We start from the raw sequence: 15,047 nt of genomic DNA on the forward strand, positions 1-15,047 counted from the left end.
CAGAGTGTGTAAATGAAGAGGGTTCACTGAAAATTATAGGAGGTAGGACAGGCACTGTGGTACTGTAACAGGGGTTCCACTTGATGCTCTGACTATATCCCTTGGGGCTTTGAGACTTACATGTTTTTTCCCCCCAGTCTTCTTTTCCCTAACCTTCTCCTTCCTGATCTCCTCCCTGATCTTCTTTGATATTCTTTTCCCTAAACTTCTTCTCCCTGATCTTCTTTTCTCTGACCTTCTCCTTTCTGATCTCTATCCCCAATCTCATTTTCTCTGAATCACCTCTATAAAAACCCTGTTCCCAATGATGGGCAGAGTCACAGCCTTTGGGACAGGAGTCCCCTGTGTTTCTCCTTTGCTAGCAAAGCAATAAACCTTTTTTCCCTTTTCTCAAAATTGCATCCTAGTTATTGGATTGGCAGGGTAGGGGCTGCATCCCCAGCCCCTACTCAGCTTTTTTCTGGGACAAGGACCAATCCTTCGAAAACAGTACATGCCTGTAATTCCAGCAACTTGGGAACCTGAAGCAGGAAGATCAATAGTTTGGAGGCCAGCCTCATCCATTTGGCAAGGTCCTGTCTTAATATAAAAAATAAAAAGGCTTGAGAGTAGCTCAATGGTTAAATGCTCCTGGGCTCAGTCCCTAGTACCCCTCCCTCCCAAATAAAAATTACAGAAGGCCACTGTTTTTGACTAAACTCCTGTATAGGTTATAACAAACCAAGCTAAAAATTAAAATGGAGTTGCTCATGATAAAGTTTTATATTATCAAGGTGAAACTAAGCTGTTTGTCTGACCTGACAAATCAGGTTTAGGTTGATGTTAGCACAAATTATGCGCAGGCCAGGTTTGATAATGAAGTTCCTTTTGCTTTAATCCTTTTTTCTCTCTTTCTCATTCCCCATCCTCTCCCTGCCAGCCAATTTACAATCTTGGGTATTAAACCCAGGGGCACTTTACTACCCATCTACATCACCAGCCCTTTCTGTTTTGAGACAGTGTCTCACTAAATTGTCAGGCTGGCCTGAATTTGAGATTCTCCTGCTTCACCTTCTGGAGTTACTGTGCCAGGCCCCCTCTCTGCCTTACCTCTATACTTGGCTACAAGGAGAATACAAAATGACCAATCTGCTTTTTATTTTTGCTTCTCCTTTCTTCAATCCCTTCTCTCTGTAAAACCAACCTCCTTAGTTGTGACCATGAGCAATACTTTATTTTACAGGATGAAGAGTTGCCTCAATAGTCATTTACAATCCTTATAATTTTATCCTTTGATTAGGGCCAAGTTTTTAAATTTTTTTTTCTTTTTTAGTTAGCACTGGGGATAGAACTCAGGGCTGCAGTACTACTGAGCTACATCCCCAGCCCCTACCCGGCTTTTTTGAGACAGGGGCTCACGAAATTGCTGAGGTTGGACTCAAACCTTTTGACCCTTCTAGAGCTTAGGCCTCCTAGTCGCTGGGTTTACAGGCATTCACAGCAATGCCTGATTAAAAAAATTGATCTTATTACTCCTTGGCAAGGTAGACTATGCCTGTCATTCAGTACTGGAATGAGGCAGGAAAATAACTTGAACCCAGCAGTTCAACACCAGCTTAAGCAACAAAGTGTAACTCTGTTTCAACAGCAACACAAAGCATCTTCCTTGTTAGACTCAATAACGCTATCAAAATCACCTAGGCAGCTTTCTAAACACAAAAATGACAGATTCCACCCCAGACGATGAATAATAATAACTCTTTACTTTTGTGCTGGGCATTGTACTTAATACTTTATTAATTTCTCACCGTCCTAACTTAGGTGTTATTCTAGTTTTACAACTGTGGATAATGAAACACAAGAAATAATGGAAATTGCTTTGAGTTACTAAACTTTATGTACTGGAACTGAGCTGTGGGGCAAAGCAATCTGACTCTAGAAGTCAAGTTAACTGTAAGGCCCTCCCAAATCAGAATTTCTGCGTGACATTCTAACAGGTTAAGTTCCAGTAAAGTGGAATGGCTTCTGGCTTTTGCTCAGAATGGAACCTTGGAAGGTCGACGTAGTGTCTGGCATTTAGTAGGTGGTTCTGGAGTACTTCTTAATACAGGGGCACGCCTGTATTCCCAAGCACTCAGAAGGCAGAAGCAGGAGGGTCCCAAGTTGGAGGCCAGCCTGAACTACTGCGCTAGGCAATGCCTCACAAAATAAAACAAAAAGTGGTGGGGATGTAGCTTACTGGTAAAGCGTCCCTGGGTTAGACCTCCAGCATCGGGGAAAACAACAACAACAAAAAACCTGGTTCATTTATAACTTTATCAGATATTTTTTAAAAGTCAGAGGAAGATTTATCGACCTCCATGCAGTGGAGTGGTAGTTGCGGGAACTCCAGGACCTGAGGCGACAACGCGCACAGGATGCGGGGAGCAATACGACAGTAGACGGGATTTTCAATCGGCGCTCGTCAACCCTTCGGTGCCATGGGGGCTTTGCGGATTTTTGCCACCAGAGTAAGGCGGGGCCGGTCCGTGGCAGAGGGAGACCCTTGGCGCCGAGGAAGGAAGTGGGGCGTCACTTCCGGCGCGCTTGGATGACGCTCTGCCGGGGCTTCCGTGTTGGAGCCGGCGGCAGAACCCAGGACTAGGAGACGTGGGGTCCCGGTAGCCGGGTGGCCCGCGGGCCCAGGGCGGGGATGCACCGCCGGGGCGTGGGAGCTGGCGCCATCGCCAAGAAGAAGCTTGCGGAGGTGAGGGCGAAGAGGTCGACCCCAGCCCAACCCTATCCCGTGAGAAACTGAGTTCTCTCAGTGCAGAGTTCTGTACCCTTCAATCGCCTCGCAGCAGATACTAAGACAGGCTTTTTGGGCTCTGGGGAACCGAGTCTCTCCAGCTCCTGGTGGATTGACTTGTCAACATCCCCAGGTCCACTAGTTCTTTCCCGCGTTTCCTCAGTTTGATCACAGACAGAAGCCATCGACTCTATTCCCTCACCCCGTTCTTCCTAAAAACACTTTAGAAAGAGACCTTTCTCTTCTTATAACTCCAGCGGAGGCAGCAAAAGTGGGAGTCCCCACAGCCCACTTCCTCAGCTCATGTTTGTTTCTTTGTCTGACAGGCCAAGTATAAGGAGCGAGGGACTGTCTTGGCAGAGGACCAGCTGGCCCAGGTGAGTGATTGGAGGGCTTCAGCCAGGGAGGGAGACGTAACAGGGCTGGTCAGGACATCATTGATGTGAACTACATTGTTTAGATTGAAATAAAAGTAGAGTGTCTGGCAAATCCGGATTTCTGGGCTGCTATGATCTTTTAGGTGACTTGCTAATAATACTAGCTAACGTTTTTGAGTGATTTAAATGCTTATACAGTTCCAGGCACTTGTCTCTTAATTTTATATATTTGTTAATTTCGGTGCTGGGGTTGAACTCAGGGCCTTGTAAATGCTAGGTTAGCCCCCTACCACTGAGCTACATCCCCAGCCCTTGTCTACTTTTTTTTTTTTAAAGAGAGAGAGAGAGAGAGAAAGAGAATTTTTTAAAATATTTACTTTCTAGTTTTCCGCGGACACAGCATCTTTGTTTGTATGTGGTGCTGAGGATCGAACCTGGGCCGCACACATGCCAGGCGAGCGCGCTACCGCTTGAGCCACATCCCCAGCCCCTCCTTGTCTACTTTTTACATATGCCATCTTGTTCAGTCATTAAAATCCTATGTCAAACTAAAATTAAAAAAAAAGAAAAATCGGATTCTCCAAAGATTACTTACTGATACTTATTGGGAGTAGCACTGATTGGGAATATACATGCCACAGTTAGTTATGGCCATATACAAACAGATTGAGGCAAAGAGAAGTTTATTTATTTTTTCTTTCTTTCTTTCCTTCCTTCTTTCTTTCTTTCTGTTTTTTTTTAACCAGGAGTTGAACCCAGGGGAACTCAACCACAAGTCACATTCCCAGCACCACCCCCCCCTTTTTTTTTTTAATGTTTTAAATCAGGGTCTTGATAAGTTGCTTAGGGACTCATTAAGATGCTGAGGCTGGCTTTTATTTTTGATACCAGGAATTGAACTCAGGGGCACTCAACCACATCCCCAGCCCTATTTTGTATTTTTTTTTTAAATATTTATTTTTTAGTTTTCGGTGGACACAACATCTTTATTTATTTATTTTAATTTTTATGTGGTGCTGTGGTTCTAACCCAGTGCCCCGTGCATGCCAGGCGAGCGCGCTACTGCTTGAGCCACATCCCCAGCCCTCCTATTTTGTATTTTTAAAAAACATTTTTTTAGATGTTGATGAAACTTTATTTTATTCATTTATTTATATGTGGTGCTGAGAATTAAACCCAGTGCCTCACACATGCTAGGCAAGTGCTCTACCACTGAGACACAAACCCAGCTCCCCTATTTTGTATTTTATTTAGAGGCAAGGTCTCACTGAGTTGCTTAGTGCCTTGCTAAGGCTGGCTTTGAACTTGGGATCCTCCTTGCCTCAGCCTCACAAGCTGCTGGGATTATAGTGTGTACCACCAAACCCAGCCAAAAGGAAGTTGTTTTTTTTTTTTTAAAGAGAGAGAGAGAGAATTTTTAATGTTTATTTTTTAGTTATTGGTGGACATAACATCTTTGTATGTGGTGCTGAGGATCGAACCCGGGCCACACGCATGCCAGGCGAGCGCGCTACCATTTGAGCCACATCCCCAGGCCCCAAAAGGAAGTTTTTAAAGATGAAAATGAAGAGGATTGCATTGTATATTTTGAAACAATAGTCTTGGTCACAATGATAAATAACAAGAGTGGCATCAGCCTGAGGTTGAATAGATAGCAGATGGGCAGATGTTTTTGTAGAAGTAGTTTTCATAAAAGTTTGTAGTGGACTCTGTGCAAGCTTATGGTTCTGACAACCTTTTGTGATAGTTTTTTTTTTTTTTTTTAATTTTTAATATTTTTTTTAGTTATCGGCGGACACAACATCTTTGTTTGTATGTGGTGCATGAGGATCGAACCCGGGCTGCACGCATGCCAGGCGAGCGCGCTACCACTTGAGCCACATTCCCAGCCCCTTGTGATAGTTTTAATCTTGTAGTCATGTATGAATCTATAGATGAATCTAAGAACTCTTCCTTTATAGGCTCCCAGCTTATTATTTTGGGAGTAGAGACACAGTGACTCCATTTTGATTTTGACAACTCAGATTTGATTCACACTTATAAAGAAAGAACGCAATTAGTTTAGAATTAAGAACATTGAGACACTGAGTAATTTATCCAATGTCACATGGGTTGTAAGTGGAAAAGCTATTCATTTTATTTATTTTTTATTTGTTCTAATTAATTATACATGACAGCAGAATGCAATTTATGCACTTTGATATATCATACATAGATGGGATATAATTTCTCATTTTCTGAGTGTATTTTTTTTGGGATGAGGTATTGCTCTGTTGCCCAGGCTAGTCTTGTATGCTTGGGCTGAAGTGATCCTTTAATCTTCAGAGTAGCTGGGGCTACAGGTATGTTCCCCAATGCTTGGCTTTAGAGTGATTTGATAAAAGTCTTTTGGGGCTTTTAATATATTATTTTTTGTGATGCTGGTCCCCAAGCCAAGACCTTGAATATGCTGAGCCTATGTGCTGTACCACTAAGTCACATCCCTATTCCTTTTTATGATTGATTGATTGATTGTGCTGCTGGGAATCAAACCCAGGGCCTTGTGCATGCAAGGCAAGCACTCTACCAAATGAGCTGTATCCCCAGCCCCTATTTTTTTTATTTGAGACAAGGTTTTATTAAGTTGCTTAGGGCCTCACTAAGTTGTTTGGCTGGCTTTTGAACTTGGGATTCTCCTGCCTCAGCCTTCAAGTACCTGTGATTACATGTGTGTGCCACTGTGCCCAGCTTCTGATAGTTTTATGTTGCAAATGAGGAGATATTGGACCAGGAATGGTTATTTTTGGAAGGATAGAAGATAGTCTTTGTGCCAGGTGCAGTGACACGTGTAATTCTGGTGGCTTGGGAGGCTGAGTCAGGAGGGTTGTAAGTTCAAAGTCAGCCTCAGCAACTTAGTGAGGCCCTGTCTCTAAATAAAAATTAAAAAGGCCTGGGGATATGGCTCAGTGGTTAAGTGCCCTTAGGTTCAATCCCTGGTACAAAAAAAAAAAAAAAGTGGAAAATGTGGGCTGGGGTAGATAGTCTTTGTTAATTAGGGAAAGTGAAAGAAGGGGTAATATAAATAAAAATTCATAGAATCCACAAACCTTATTGTGTTTGCTCTATATTCAGCTGCTCCCCCCTGCAATTTCTTAAAAAAAAAAAAAAATATATATATATATATATATATATATATATTAGTTGTAGTTGGACACAATACATTTATTTATTTATTTATATTGGTGCTGAGGATTGAACTCAGTGCTTGCACATGCTAGGTGAGTGCTCTACTGCTGAGCCACAACCCCAACCCCCCCATTTCTTTTTTTTTTTTTTTAGAGAGAATTTTTTTAATATTTATTTTTTAGTATTTGGCGGACACAACATCTTTGTTTGTATGTGGTGCTGAGGATCGAACCCGGGCCGCACGCATGCCAGGCGAGCGCGCTACCGCTTGAGCCACATCCCAGCCCCTCCCCCCATTTCTTTATGTGGAGTTGATCCCTAAGGAGATCCATGACTCAGGTTAAATAACCACTACAATCCTAATTCATGCCAGATTTCATTTTTTTCCTACCTAGCTTTTCATTAGTGGCCGAAGATTTCCCACTGTGGGAACACTGCATTCCCTTATTTCAAAGACAAAATGGATTATTAGATATATCTTCAATTTATTAACTTTTTTGGGGGGGGGAATATCACATTAGACATGCTTGTTGATTATTATTGGATGTATCCTGATTTTAGAACAGGGATACATGAAAAAATGTGTAGTTTAGAACTGAGGAAAAAGTACAGCATCTCACTTCTGACAACTGAGCACAAGTAGGGATAAAAAGAGGAGACAATAAACAGCATAATGGTAGGCCTGAAGGAGACACGTTATTTCAACTTTTTCCTTGCCACGGACCAGGAGCTTATTTTGGGCAGCTAATTATTTCCTGGACTGCTCCTAAGCTACCCCTTGTCCTTCCAACAGATGTCTAAACAGTTGGACATGTTCAAGACCAACCTGGAGGAATTTGCCAGCAAGCACAAGCAGGAGATAAGGAAGAATCCTGAGTTCCGTGTACAGTTCCAGGACATGTGTGCAACCATTGGAGTGGATCCTCTAGCCTGTAAGAAATTGTAGCGGTCCAGTGTCCTCATAGGGCTGCTAGGGACAGAAGCTTATCTATCCTCTAACCCCTTAGAAGGGCCTGTAAGAAGAGCCAGAGGATGTCATCTTTAGGGAGTACCTAGCAGGATGGCTAGTGCCTATTCTGCTGGGAAGATGGAAAGACTAGAGTGAAGAACAAGTAGCCAGGGCCCATAATTCTCCCTTGAATAATCTGTAGTGGAGGTGTTTTTGTTGTTTTAATGGCATTTCCCCCTATTTAAAAAAAAAACTATTTTTGGGGCTGGAGTTGTGGCTCAGCAGTAGAGCACTCGCCTAGCAAGTGCAAGGCCCTGGGTTCAATCCTCAGCACCGCATAAAAATAAATAAATAAATAAAAAGGAATTGTGGCCAACTACAAATAAAAAAAATAAATATTAAAAAAATACTATTAATGAAGGTAGTTTGGTCATATAGTCAACAAAGAGCTATATAAAAAAGGAAGTGGAAGTCTCCTGACTGTCCTATAATTTTGGGGGTAGGGGATATAGGAGATGAACCCAGAGTCTTAAGACTGATCCTGTCTTGTAATTGCAGAGGTAAATAACACTAATAATTAAACGACATAGATGGTCCCCATTGTAGGATGGTTCACCTTGGTAGTGCTACAAAAGCAATTGGTATTCACCAGAAACCATACTTTGAATTTAGCTTTTTCCTGGGTTAATGATATGTGAGTAAAATTCTCTTGGATGCTGGGCAGCATGAGTTTGATCAGAAGGGTAAATAACTGATACTCTACAGTGTAATGTGTTTCTAACCTATGACATTGCATAGGTTAGGTGTATTAAATGTATTTTAGTTTTTTCATATGGAAGATTGAATGCAGGGGTCCTTTTACCATTGAGCTACATCTCCAGCCCTTTTTTGTTTTTTTGTTTTGAGACAGGGACTCAACAAATTACTTAAAGCCTCACTAAGTTGCTGAGGCTGGCTCTTCCTTGAACTTAGGATTCTTCTACCCTGCTGGGATGACAGGTCTGCAGCCCTGCTCTGGGCTTATTAAATATTATTATTATTTTAAAATGGGGATTGAACTCAGGGTTGTTTTATATCCCCAGCCCTTTTTATTTTTCATTTTGGGACAGTGTCTATCTAAGTTGCAGAGGCAGCCTCCCAAGTATCTATGATTGAGGGCATGCTTAACCTGCTGACTTCAGTGGATTTTCCAATGCCAAGTTTGCCTATTTTTTCTCTTAGCCTTGTCTAGATTATATCTCCTACTATATTTCACTGTATGCTTTGGAAAAGGAAAACCACTGAACTGTAACCTCAGCCCCAAAAAGGACTTTGACATTGTCCACCCTTTGGAACTGTCTGAGCCTGTTTTTTGAGCAGTTCTCAAGAGGCAGGTTGTCTGTCACAGAGGATCTTGAGTAGCAAGTAGAGCAGGACTTAAAGCTAGGCAACAAGATTACTCGCAAAATAGATGTTTCAATCCACTGTTGGAAGAACAGATAGGATGAAGATTATTGAATAACTTAGCTTTTGTTTTTTTCTCTTATAGCTGGAAAAGGATTTTGGTCCGAGATGCTGGGCGTGGGGGACTTCTATTATGAGTTGGGCGTCCAGATTATCGAAGTGTGCCTGGCTCTAAAGCATCGGAATGGAGGTGAGGGCAGTGGTTAAGTTCGTGGATTGGGCATTGAACTTCTCTGAGTAGAAACCCTCAAAAGATTATCTTTTCCATCCTGTAGTCTGCAAACCTGCAAGGTCTTGAGATACATCTTAGCTGTTTTATGCAGTTGAATCCATGGCATGCCTCCACAGCTAAGGGTAACTAGAATTACCTGAATGATCATTTCCCACACCCCCTGCCCTCTTTTTGTTTTTCTAATAATGGGTGATTTACAACTGAGTTACATCCCAAGTGCCTTTTCTTTTTTTGAAACAGGTCTTTAACATTGCTGAAGCTGTCAACAAATTTGTGATCCTCCTATCTCAGTCTTCCAAGTTGCTGGGATTACAGGCTTACACTGCACCTGGCCAGTTGTCTGTTCTCGAAAGATCTTTGGCTGGGAATATCCAGTCCTGCCTCATAATAGAAAATAGAAGGGAGGTAGGAAGTAGATTTTGTCCCATGATGTGTGATGCATCTGGGTTATGATTTTTTCATTAATAACTACAGGCCTGCACTGCCTTTTTGAGGTGTAGGGATGCCAACTGAGTCTGCATTCCTGAAAATGTGATGTTACAAATAGTCATCTGATGGGGCTAGGGTTGTGACTTAGTGGTAGAGTGCTTGCTTATCATGTGTAAGGCACTGGGTTTAATTCTCAGTACTGTATATTAATAATAAAATAAAACTTTATCAACAACTAAAAGAAATTTATAATTAAAGTATTCTAGATTGGGTATGGTGGTACATGTCTGTTATCCCAGCTACTCAAGAAGTTGAAGCTGAGGAACACAAGTTCAGGGTCAGCTTCAGTAATTTAGCAAAGCCCTGAGCAACTTAGACCCTGTCTCAAAATAAAAAAATTTAAAAAGCTGGATTCAAGTGCTCCTGGGTTCAATTAACAGTACCAAAAACAACAACAAAAAAAACCAGTTATAAATTGTTGGCGATAAACAGACACAGCCCTTATATCAAGAACATTGCAGCCGTAAAGGTAATCTCTTCATCTGCTTTCTGTCTCCCTCTCCAACAGGTCTGATAACTCTGGAGGAACTACATCAACAGGTGTTAAAAGGAAGGGGCAAGTTCGCCCAGGATGTCAGCCAGTAGGTGTTGCCTTCCACCCCTTTTAGAGGTCTTTAAAGTCAGATGGAAATCATTTATTTATTCATTTATTTATAATAATTTTTGTTTTGGTACCAGGATTTGAATCCAGGGGAGTTTAACTCCTGAGCCACATCCCTAACCCTTTTTATTTTGAAACAGAGTTTCATTAAATTGCTTAGGGCCTCACTGAGTTGCTGATGCTGGCCTTGAACTTGCCATCTTCCTGCCTCTGTCTCCCTTGTCTCTGGGATTACATGCATGTGCCACTATGTCTAGCCCTAGATGGAAATCTTCTCCCTACTCCTCATATGTGTAGGCTAGCTTAGGTGCTGATTTTTTTTATTTTTAGTTGTCAATAGACATTAATTTTTATAATTTATTTATATGTGGTGCTGAGAATCAAACCCAGTGCCTCACACATGCTAGGCAAGCGCTCTATCACTGAGCCACATCCCCAGCCCATGATTTTTGTTTCTTAATTTTATTTTTTTCAGTACTACGGGTTGAACCCAGAGGTGCTTTACCACTAAGTTATATCCCTTTTTATTTTTTGAGACAAAGTCTTGCTAAGTTGCTAAAAGTCTTACTAATATGCTAAGGCTGTTCTCAAACTTTTCATCCTTCTGCCTCAGCCTCCCAAATTGTTGGGATTGCACCACCATGCCCAGTTGTGAACTGTTTTTATTGCTCTTTATGGTCAGAAAAAAATATATTTTCATATGAGAAAACTACAGAGACCTATTTTTTAAGAAAGGTGGCTGGGGATATGGCTCAGTTTTTGACCATATCCTTTGCATGTGTGAGATCCTGTATTTGATCCCAAGCACTGAAAAAAAAGAAGATAAACACACCTCATTTTGTCCAGGCACACTGGTGCATGCCTGAATTTCCCCCAGCTCTGGAGGCTGAGGCAGGGGGATGCTGAATTCAAAGCCAGCCTCAGCAACTTAGACCTTATCTCCAAGTAAAATACAAAAAAGGGCTGGAAGTATGGTTCAGTCCTTAAACCAGCACTTAATCCAGCTGAAGTACACCTGGGTTCAATCCCCAGTTCCACAAAAATCCAAAAATGAAACAAAACATTTGTCTCTCAACTAAGAGATTACAACTTGTATACATTTTGTGGTATTAGCATTTTTCATACATATGTATTGTTTAAAACTTAGGAGTATGTACATGGATTTTGAGATTATTTGAAGCCAAGGAGACAGATGTAGCCCTTAGAAATGCTGGGCATAGAGGGGCTGGGGATATAGCTCATTTGGTAGAGTGCTTGCTTCACATGCACAAGGACCTGGGTTCAATTCCCAGCACCATAAAAAAAAAAAAAAAAAAAGAAGAAGAAGAAAAAAAGAAATTCTGGGTTTAGAGATCAGGGTGATATAATGGGGTATATTGGCCTGGTTCACAAGCCTCTATGTTTGAGTCGAATTAGAGAAGAAATTTGTTTTAGATGTAGCTCCCAAAGAGCCATCCCAGAATGAGATTATAAAGATCAGGAATATTCAAAAAGGAAGTTATGACAAGATTATTAGCCATACTCACTGCAAATGAGGTGACCTAGTGCATTTGAGAGAGTATTTCGTGGGGTTTACTGGGGATTAAATACAGGAGTGCATTATCACTGAATACATGACCAGTCCTTTTTATTTTTAGATAGTCTCACTAAGTTGCTGAGGATCTGGTTAAATTTCTGGGTCTGGCTTTGAACTTGCAATCCTCCTGCCTCAGCCTCCCAGGTTGCTGGGATTAAAGGTGTATGCCATCATGCCTGACAAGACAGATTTGAATCTGCTCTTCTAAGGGGTTGGAGAAAGCATTTCAACCTACCTAAAAGTTCTCTATTCCTGGTTGATTAGATGATAACATTTCTAGGCTTTGGTAGCAGTTATAAACTTCAGTTTGTGGGCTGGATATATGACTTACTCATTTTATGCCTTTCCCAAGTTTGTTGTCAACTGGGAAATCGGAAAATCTGGCAATCCTGGGGTTGAATTTCTAAAGGACTGGGAAAGTAGCTTAGTTTTACAACGCTTGCCTATCATGTGAAAGGCCATGGGTTCAATCCTCAACACCAGAAATAAGAAAAAAAAATTCTCTACAGTTCACACTACTCCCTGTTGTCTTCAGCTACCTTATCCATATTTCCTGATGAGCTTCAGTATGCTTATTACTTTTTAGAAAAAAAAGTTATACATGACAGTAGAATGTATTTTGACATCATACATACATGGAGTATAACTTCCCATTTTTGTGGTTGTACATAAGGTCATGTATTCTATTTTTATTAGGGTGTTGGAATTAGTGGTTTGCCAAGTGTGCAATATGACTTCTATACTATCTTCCTTCAGTGTCCAAGCACTTTTTGGTGCTGTTTAACCTGCCATTTTACTGATGTAGTTGAGTGTTGTGTGCCCTTTGACTCTTCTCTCAGGGTACCCTGCCTCGGGCAGAGCTGAAACTGCATTGTTGTCAGGTCTTATCTGCCAAGGGTCTTTAAGCTGCTCTTCCTCACCTCAGAGACGACCTGATCAGGGCCATCAAGAAACTAAAGGCATTGGGCACTGGCTTCGGCATCATCCCTGTGGGCGGTACTTACCTCATTCAGTCTGTTCCAGCTGAGCTCAATATGGATCACACTGTGGTGCTGCAGCTGGCAGAGGTAATGGTGCACCCTTAGAGAGTGTGTGAGCTGTTATCTCTCTTTCCCCACTGCTCAGGTCTTTTCCAGACTGTCTTATGGATGAACTACTCAGTCCTGTGCTCATTCAGCAGACATTTATTGAGTAGCTACAGTGCAAAGCACTGGGCTAGGCTGTGGGGCAGATATAGAGAGAGGTCCAATGAAGTCCCTGCTCTCGAGGAGCTTACAGTCTAGTCGGGTAGACAGACATGCAGACAACTAACTATATTTCCTGGGGTAGACACTCTCTGGTGTCCTCTTAAGCTACTTTGTGGATTCTTCAAAACAAGTTTTAAAATTTTGCTTGCCAATCCTCTCATTCCTTGCATGCCTGAAGCATATACCATCTTCCCCCAGAACTCCATCATATATTTTAGGAAAGACATGTTCATTTCCTTAATTCTTTAATGCAAAATAAAATTAAGGAATGGGCTTTTTTATTAAAAATTTTTATTTTGGGGAACAGGTAGGATGAAGCAGGGCAAGAGCTATTTATAAATATTTTAGATTAACAGGTGATGATTATCACCATTGCTTCCGATCAGTTATCATTCTGAATCTTCCCTTGACATGCATTAGAGTTCTCTGCAAGTCTAATTTAATATCTTAGTACCTGGGACCCCACATATTAAGATCAAACCCACAAAACTACCCCTATCATCCTGAAAGTCACTTCTCTAAACATTCTTTTCCCGTACTTTCTCAGGATTGACCCAAGGGCAGCTCTTTCTCCTGTTCAGATAAGTGTGCTGGTCCTGGGCAGGTGCTGGGCTCTAGGGGAGTGCACTCTTAACTGACTCAGTTCTCACTGCTCCTTCCTTCAGAAAAATGGGTACGTGACTGTCAGTGAAATCAAAGCCAGTCTTAAATGGGAGACGGAGCGGGCGCGCCAAGTGCTGGTATGTGATTTTGGAATGGCCCAGAAAAGATGGGCTCCTGGTTGGGAGGTGGGTTCCACACAGGCAGGAACTTTAGGCTTTCTCTGCTCACTCTTGCCTTGTAGGCTACAGTTTTCACCCTAGGAGAAGCCCATCATCTCTCTGCTGAGAAGGTATAACTCATTAAGGCAGGCCTCTGACCCTGGGGTGCACTAACAGCAGCTGCCCTTGCTACTGGGGAACCACCAATGCCCACTTACTCTCCTGGACATACTCAGCCTGGAGTTGCTGGTCAGGAGTTTAATATAGTTTCTGCTGGAAATAACTAGTACAGAGTGAAGGGAATTAATTACTACTTATATATCTATAAGTATATACTAAGCAATATATTGCATATTATATAACAACTTTATATATATTCATGTACTGATGTAAGACTGTTGTGAAGAAGCAGCAGCAGCATGAGAATGTAGGAGCTCTGGCTTCAGTAGCTTTTCCCTTACCCAGGCAATTTAGTATCTAGATTTTTCATCTGTAAAGTGGGAGAATGTAAATATTGAACATACTTCCTGCATAGGAATAGGAACTGTGAGTCCATCGTAGAATAAATGTGGTCCCTCACATTTGTTCCCAGCAAATCAACTCACAGCTAGAACAGTGATCTCTACTTTTCTCCAGGGAGAATGGAAGCAGTAATTTGCTCAAGGCCATAAAATAAGAGCCCTGCGTTCTTCCACTACTTCCCATGTTACTCAGGCTCTACTATTCACTAGCAGCACAAGTTAAATGACTTGGTGGTTATTTTCACATTTCAGGCAAATGAGGCCAAGCAGCATCCCAGTTTGGTTGTGTAATGTGCAAAGGCACATAAAGGCTGTTTGAAAACCTTGCTGAAGCCAAAATAGGTCTGGAGATTGCTTCGCTACCACACTTTACCCACAGAACCTCCCCTCTCAAGCATTCTTTCTTTTCCCCCAGGAACACCTGTTGAAGGAGGGGCTGGCCTGGCTGGACTTGCAGGCCCCAGGGGAGGCCCACTACTGGCTGCCAGCTCTCTTCACTGACCTCTACTCACAGGAGATAACAGCTGAGGAGGCCAGAGAAGCCCTTCCCTGATTCAGTATGGAGGGATGCACAGTAGCAGGCAGTGAGAAAAAGGAGGAACTGTTGGTGAATAAACCTGGACAATTTTGTTTATAAAAGAAAGGTTCTAAGTTTTTCTTTCTTCCCCCAGTATTTTTATTTTTTAAAAATGCCTTCACATTGCATCTCTTTTGGAGGAAGCTTCCTTTATCCAGTAAGGGAACCTGAGTAACACAAGTACAGCAAGCACATATGACTTGTGCAGGTCATCTATAAGGTCATGGAAGAGCTGGGCCCAGAACACAAGCCATCTCCTGGCTACAGAGTATAGTTTTTTCTGTAGCCATAAAGTGAATAACAACTCTAATTCAGAACTCTTCATTATTCCATGCTCCTTAT

The 15,047-nt window shown here is 41.9% G+C and overlaps 1 protein-coding gene across 1 annotated transcript; it reads left to right on the forward strand.

The window, feature by feature from the left end:
• Positions 1 to 2,567: 2,567 nt before the first annotated feature.
• On the forward strand, positions 2,568 to 14,771 carry Snf8 (SNF8 subunit of ESCRT-II). Its single transcript, XM_046420345.2, has 8 exons — positions 2,568 to 2,725; positions 3,094 to 3,144; positions 7,103 to 7,241; positions 8,787 to 8,891; positions 9,931 to 10,003; positions 12,525 to 12,666; positions 13,512 to 13,586; positions 14,544 to 14,771. The coding sequence occupies exons 1-8, from the start codon at positions 2,672 to 2,674 to the stop codon at positions 14,679 to 14,681; spliced, it is 777 nt and encodes a 258-aa protein (XP_046276301.1). The 5' UTR covers positions 2,568 to 2,671; the 3' UTR covers positions 14,682 to 14,771.
• Positions 14,772 to 15,047: the final 276 nt, after the last annotated feature.

Source organism: Marmota monax, unplaced genomic scaffold (genome assembly GCF_021218885.2).
Source record: "Marmota monax isolate L192 unplaced genomic scaffold, Marmota_monax_Labrador192_F-V1.1 WCK01_AAM20220418_F8-fsc00064, whole genome shotgun sequence".
Lineage (NCBI taxonomy): Eukaryota > Metazoa > Chordata > Mammalia > Rodentia > Sciuridae > Marmota > Marmota monax.